General features: G+C 37.4%; 1 protein-coding gene across 2 annotated transcripts in view; it reads right to left on the reverse strand.

Annotated features, from left to right (window-relative positions):
* Nucleotides 1–232: 232 nt before the first annotated feature.
* The window catches only part of LOC107657585 (trafficking kinesin-binding protein 1-like), a 55467-nt gene continuing 48304 nt past the window's right edge, over nt 233–7395 (reverse strand). For both annotated transcript variants that reach the window (XM_016445744.1, XM_016445745.1), the window contains 3 exons: nt 5490–5825; nt 3163–3265; nt 233–1196 (listed from right to left, as the gene is read on the reverse strand). In XM_016445744.1, the coding sequence (XP_016301230.1) occupies nt 464–1196; nt 3163–3265; nt 5490–5825 (1172 nt within the window). In that variant the 3' untranslated portion in view covers nt 233–463. The remainder of the gene's footprint in view (nt 1197–3162; nt 3266–5489; nt 5826–7395) is intronic.

The raw sequence follows: 7395 nt of genomic DNA on the forward strand, positions 1-7395 counted from the left end.
TCTTGCTAGCATCTTGAAATTAACCAATTTTGAAATGTCACATCGGAAGACCAGATTTACAACAGTAACAAAAAAAGACGTTTTCTTGCTTATCCTTGAGTAGTTTTTAAATTCAAAAAGTGCTTAAATTAAAAGTCATTTTGGCGCGTTAATTTTCCGCTCTGATCATATGCTACATTTTCTGGCAGCTAGCAAGTGCAAATTGTCCACTTTTTTTTTTTTACACACAATGACAAAAGCTTGGAATATACCAAGACATGTGACAATGCTGAATGAATTGTACTCTATATATGTTGGTCAGATGGACACAGAAATAGACAAAAATAGGTTGTTATAGCAACTGTTATAACAAAATAATCTATACAAATATCATCTTAACAGGCACTCTAGTTTGTTGCAGGGATGATATACTGTATCAATGCAAATTTAAATAAAGCCAAAAGGGACGACAGAGAGGCAACATTCACTTTTCATTGAGGCTAGTTTGTCTGGGTGGCCCTGGGCCCTTCATAGTCATACTAGCCCCAACCATAGCTGGGTAACTGCGGTTTCTTCTCATCCCTGAGTTCAGCACTGGCAGTCCCCTGATAGGGGAAGTCACAACAGCGTGGGCCCCGAACGGTGGTCCCGGCCTTCCGATCCCTGGGGTCAAAGTTCTGGGAGCCAGGCTAAACTTCTTCACCTTGTCCACCAGTCTCAAGTTCTGCACACTGACTTCAGTCTGACACTGCGTATCTGTCCGAGCCCTTTCGTCCGCCTCCCGCACTTCCTTCAGAATCGAGCTGGCTGGCCGTGAAGCCAGGAAGGTTTCGTAGGGGGGGTCCGAGGGGCTGTAGTCTACAGGGAGCACAAGACTAGTGGGTTTGGACTTGCTGGGGGAGTTTGGAGGGGTGGAGGGGAGCGTGTCCAGGCCGGGATGCGTGGGGGTGGCACTGTGTGATGAACAGGGGTATGGTGGAGGGGCTCGGTCCGCCCGGTCCCAACTGAGAGGGTTATAGACAGCAGCAGATATACCTCTCTCCTGTAGGAGGCGCACTAGTCCCAGAGAGGTACTGGTGGTCTTGGTTGAGTCTCGGAGGTTGGTGAAACTCTCCGCCAGGCTGAGGCGACGAGGCGTGCAGGGGGTGGACACAGGGGTTGAGCACAGACTGCTGCTGGACATCACACAGGAAGCTAGTGATGGACCTGACAAGAGACTGAAAAAGTGAAGCTTTATTAGTTTGAGTTATGTAGTTATATAAGCCAAACCGTGCACTGATAACTCTGTGAACGCAATTAAACAAACTGAAATATTCCAATAGTGTTGTGAGTATGTCAATCAATCCAGTCAATAAAGTCAATCCAAATGCAGGAAATTTTGTTCACTTATGTGGTTAGTGTGTTTGCAGTTTGATTGGGATAAATCTGTTTTTGATTGTGCAGGTTTGATTTGAATTTCTATACAATATATAGTGGCTGCAAAAACAAACAAACAAACAATTTTTAATACTATATGAATCAGGCACAATATGTTGCTGCATAATATGGGAAAAAAATCAAATTGTGATTTTTCTGATAAAAACTGCAATTGCAATTTAAAATGTGATAAAACAGCTTTACTGCACTTGTTTGTAGGGCAACATTTTTCGATTATAAAATAATATTGCTATTATTAAAAAAATAAAACTTACTACTAATAATTATACTACTACTACTAATAATTACATTTTACATTACACCTGTAAAATTACAATACTAATAGCAGCATTTACTGTGATTTGAGCTGCTCTTAGGATAATGAGATGCTCGTGTAAGAACAAAGTGCTGCGCTTGAAACATGCATTGCATATATTTCATTAAATAGCAGCTTTTACGGTTTGACAGTCGCACTAAGACATAACACGATTTCGCATTTATTTTGATTAATAACTATAAACAAACAAATAATTAAACGTTATTTTTTATGCATTTGGCAAATACTTTCATCCAAAGTGACTTGCATTACATTAAAAGTATAATTTTTTTTCTAATTTCCTGGAAATCGAACCTATGACCTTGATATTGTTAGCACCTTGCTTTAATGTTTGACCTATGTTGCCATTGTTCTATTTTAATTATATATACTATACTATAGTATAGTATATACTATATATATACTATATACTATACTATATATACTGTATATATATTATTTTGGATGCAAATTCCTTTGATTATAAATTAACATCCTGCTGACATCAAACCTCACAGTATTTATATATTGTTAAGTTGTTTGATTGGACACATCATGGCTCTGTTATCATTCTGTTCCTTCATGCATTCTACAGTAATTTAAAGTATTAACCAAGTAGTATACTGTATTTTACAGTATTCATTTACAATACACACAGATATAATCATAGATTCATACACAGTGTGTGTTATTTACACAAACATTTGTTATGTCATACTGCATAAAGTCTTCCACAAAAAAGTTCTGGTGTTAGGTTGAGAAAATCCTTCAGGTCAGTTAGAGTGGTTTGTGTTTGGTTAGAGAACAGCACACTCTCATGACACAAGGTCTAATCAGCACTAGGCTGGTCATGCTATTCTTCCTCACCCCCAGGGGGCTCTGCTCAGTGAGTCTGCTCTAAACCCGCCACCAGAACAACATGATAGAGAGCCGCCTCATCATCCTCATCATATGACCTGCAGAGAGCCAGTCACACAGCTGTACAGTATGTTTGCTATAGAGACAAGCTATTTGTCTGGAACACTTACAGACAGATTTACATATTTAAGACTGTCCAATAAACCATAGGGCATCCTATTTGTTGCTTTACGGTTCCAAAGGTTGCTTCTCCCTGCGATATTCCTTCTATGCGCCCTCATTTGGAAGTCAGCAGATTTCATTAGGGAATAGATTTTTTGTCCAATTTTTGCTTGACCATTGTTTTTTTTGTTTAGTGCAGTACCATCAAAGGGACAACTCTGTACCTTATTTACCCCTAAAAGTTTAATAGTAGTAACTTTCAGGGGTAGATATAAGGGGACTGCTCCAGTGACAAGCTGTAATCCTAAAGGTACAATTTTTGCACATATTTCTGACAATGTATTTGCCAAAAATGTCTGATATGATCCATAAAATAATGTATACTAACAAGTTCTTAAGATGGTATTATGAAAAGACCACACAGTATTTACCTTGGTGTGACTCTGGTGAGTTCATCTGTAGGGTGCAGGATCCTGCAGGTGGTGAAGGTGTACGTGGAGCTGGTGTGAGACATACATTTACCAGGGAAATGCACTGGGGAGAGCAAGAAAGGAGAGACAAACATCAGTACAAAACACCACAAACACACTTACAGTATATAAACACACAGAGGTAGTTAAAACTGCTTCAGGATCTGAGGAGAGCTAAAGCAATGTAATGTGGCATAATGCAAGCTATTATTGGGCTTAAATTAGAATCTTTACATACAAATCATGAACTTTTAATCTTATGATTCATCCTGATGCAGTTTTAAATAGCTTCACACAGCAGGAGAGAACAGTGGGAAAGAGGGAAGATCAAATTCAATTATTACAGACAAGCTAAAGCATATTATATACCTGTATAGCAGCTGGCATTTTGTTTCAATAATTCTCAGCAGAAAGTTGTCAGTTATGATTAAAGGGATACTTCACCTCAACCCAAACAAAACAACAAAGCAAAGCAAAACAAAACAAAGCAAAGCAAAGCAAAACAAAGCAAAACAAAACAAAACAAAACAAAACAAAGCAGAGTGCTGTGGACAATATATGGACTTAAAAGCCACGTTTTGACATACAAATTGTCTACATTTGGAGGCTTTTCACAGCAAATACTGATGGATCAAAATAATTGCATATCATGTAATTAATTTTGATTACAATTTTAATTGATTGGCAGGGCAGTCTTGTGCGAAAACTCAACCCAAACAAAACAACAAAGCAAAGCAAAACAAAACAAAGCAAAGCAAAGCAAAACAAAGCAAAACAAAACAAAACAAAACAAAACAAAATGAACAAACAAAACAAACAAAATTAAAACAAAAGCACAAGACAAAAAAAGAACAAAAACAAACAAAACAAAAAACAATTGTCTGTATGATCTTAGATATTTACAGGTGAACTCAAGCCATCTGATATTCACAGAAGGTATGTGAGCATTGTGTCTAACACTCTAAATTGTGGCTTTCTGTACGTTTGTGTAGTAGACAAGCCTGACATTGAAAGCATGTGGAGTGTGTTTGTGTACATGTGGTGTCAATGTGACCTCTTTCCAGTGACGGTAGAGTCTTTTCACTCACATGACAGTGGCTCACACCGCCACGTTTTTAATAGAACTCTGTAACATTATCCTTTAAACACACTCAGAACTCTAGCTGGATGTTAGTTACATGCTGGGGCTCCTGTTGAGAATGTGTGATGGTGTGTGTTAAATGCATCCAGGGATGTGTATGTGTGTTGTACAGTTTAGTATCGAACATCACACTCTGTGCCCTCAGGGTGGACACCAGCCTAAATCTCACATACGGGTTTATCGGGGGACAAGTGTGTGGAAAGAAAGAGTAAATAAATGTTGTTTCCCCCCCCCAGGCCTTATACTCTCTGAAACAGTGTTCTGGTAATGCAGGTAAGAAGAGAGATTGAGAAGAGCCTTTCAGAAATGAACTAGTGCTGAAAATGAGAATTGAGTCTAGAAGCTCGTACTAATTATCACATATTATCATACTCATATTTGTAAGTATAATTAGAGTAGATCTACCAATTTTATATAATATCAATGATTTGGTGTGAATTGTTAAAAGATGAATGAAAGCCTGTCAAGACCATGTCTGGATCTGCAAAAAAAAAGAAAAAAAGTAAATAAATGTATAAAATTATATAAATAAATAAATGAATGAATACATATAAAATAAATAGAAATAAAGCATATTTTAGGATAATTCAGATTGCCCATTACTACAATACAATATATGCTGCATATTACATATATGTCAATTGTATATGAATATAATTATTCAATTATGTTGTTATTGAATTGTTATTAAATTGTATTTAGTAATGAATTAAATTAAAATGTAACTGCAAAAAAATACCAATTTATTTTGATTCAAAAATATTATTTATTAACATTTATTATTATTTATTAATATTTAAAGTATTTTACTTCATTCTAGAGTGAGTCCAAAGGCTCAATTCTCATTTTTTCAGCACAAGGAGCCAGAGAGATGACTGACAGGTAGAATGACAGTAAAATGTAAAAAAAAAAAGACTATACTCAAAAGAATATGGCAGCTGTCTTCAGGGTGAGTGGATGATGTGCAGTGGGTGTGTGCCTGCAGCTGAACAAGGAGAGAACCAGCTCATCCTAGGCCCTCACAGGCACAATACAACTGCGGTTTACGGGTACTCCACTAGGGCATCGTCTGCTTTATAGTGAGGCTTTATGTTCCCGCCCCCCTAAGCCTGTCCGGAGGGTTAGTGGGGTTACGAGGGTCCCTCACCAGATGAGACCTCCTCCTCTCCAGCCTCCATTTGATCTGGCCCCACTACAGGGGACCCTCCATTTTCTCTGGGCTGCTCTTCCTGGTTATCAGGATTGTTGGCACGAGGTCGTCGCAATGCAGGTGAACAAGGCAGAGAGCCCAGGCAAGAGGTAGAGATGGCGGATTGGGAATGCTGTCCTGGCTCATCTTCCTCCAGGTCGGTGAATTGGTACACCTCCTCCAGGTCCAGTTCCAGCGGTCGAAAGCCCTTGGTCACGACACCCGGCCGTGTGTCCAGGAGGCCGCCCAGGTGGGGCTGAGCGAGCTGCTGCCATGCGTGCAGAGTGGCTGAACCTGACAAGTAGAGGAAACAAGAGTGGAGATCAGATACAAATTTTTAAAAATGCCACATAACATACAGAACACTGAGAACAGACTGAGATCATGAGTGCATGGTGACGTGCATCAAGTGCGACACAATAAATTTTTCAAATTAGCATTTGTTGCATTCCGAAAGAAACGAGGTAAGAATGAACACGTCATGACATGATCTAAATACCGGGTTTCTGTTCAGTATTTTAAATGCTGCTAAAGTGGCTAGTCCAGAAACACTTTAGCAACTGTGTAATATCAAGAGATACAAGACATAGTTTCAACGCTTAGAACTGATATGAGAGTCTTTGTAATTTAAGGCATGCCTGCATTCCATTACATTTTAGGGATAAAATTATAATAATAGATTACTCAGTATGTGTTTTATATTATATTATATACAGTATGTGTTCAGATGTTCAGCAGATACATATTTAACTGATAACATGATCAAAAAAATACATTCAGCTCATAACAAACTATTTAATATTAAGAATTGAGTAAATTATGGGTTCCTTTCAGATTATAGTGTATAGTCTTGGATTAAATTAACTTGTAGTTATCATTTTAGTTAATCTTAATCCATTTTATTGTAAATACAATATGTTCCTTTGAAAATGGCTCTGAAATAGATATGATATATAACCAAAGCTGTAATACTCATTTGACTCTTGTTGTGGACCGACTAAAGAAGGAGGGGGAAATTAAAGTTGTGTTTATTAGAGAGCTAAAAACAGACAGGTAAGAAAACAAAAGAAGGATGCAAACACACAAACTTAAAATTGACAGATGTTGGGAGTAAACCGATATAACAATGTATAGTTAACCCAAAAATGAAAATCCATGTTGTTCCAAACCTATATGTCTTTCTTTTTTCTGTGGAACACACAATAAGATATTTAGAAAGAAATGCCTCTTGGTTTTTTGTCCATACAGTTGAAGTCAATGGTAACCAAAATACATTGAAAACAAACATTCTTTAAAATAAGCTCTTTTGTGTTCTGCAGAAGGAGGAAAGTCATACAGGTTTGGAATGTGATAAGGGTGAGTAAATGATGACAGAATTTAATTTTTTGAGCCAACTATCCCTCAAAAATCCTTTCTCTGGAGCTAATCTATCAGATATCCTGTTAGTACCTTTTAAAACATACTCAAAGACGTTAACGAAATCAGAGCATTGATAATTTGTTAACATGCTTTTGAGTTTTCTGCAATTCCTAATAAGCGTTACTATTGGGTAGGCTATGTCACATTGCTTAGTTTATCTTTTAACTATATCCAGCAGAGGTCGCTAGAGACATGAGTATGAATCATAAGGCTGTGACTGGTTTACAGTTAACAGTTATCTAAAATTAAAAAAGCAATCTTGCAAGCAATCTGTTGCAGCAGTGATATTCGAAACTAAATGAATTCAATGACCATGTTGTTGACGTGATAATAGACCTCACGAAAAACAATAAGTGAAAGATATGCTTTGAAGAAGCAAGCATGTTTCTAACTTTTAGTGAATGAAAAACACTATTTTAAAATATACCTTAGTACTACCTCTATG

This window comes from Sinocyclocheilus anshuiensis, unplaced genomic scaffold (assembly GCF_001515605.1).
Source record: "Sinocyclocheilus anshuiensis isolate Anshui unplaced genomic scaffold, SAMN03320099.WGS_v1.1 scaffold251, whole genome shotgun sequence".
Classification (NCBI taxonomy): domain Eukaryota; kingdom Metazoa; phylum Chordata; class Actinopteri; order Cypriniformes; family Cyprinidae; genus Sinocyclocheilus; species Sinocyclocheilus anshuiensis.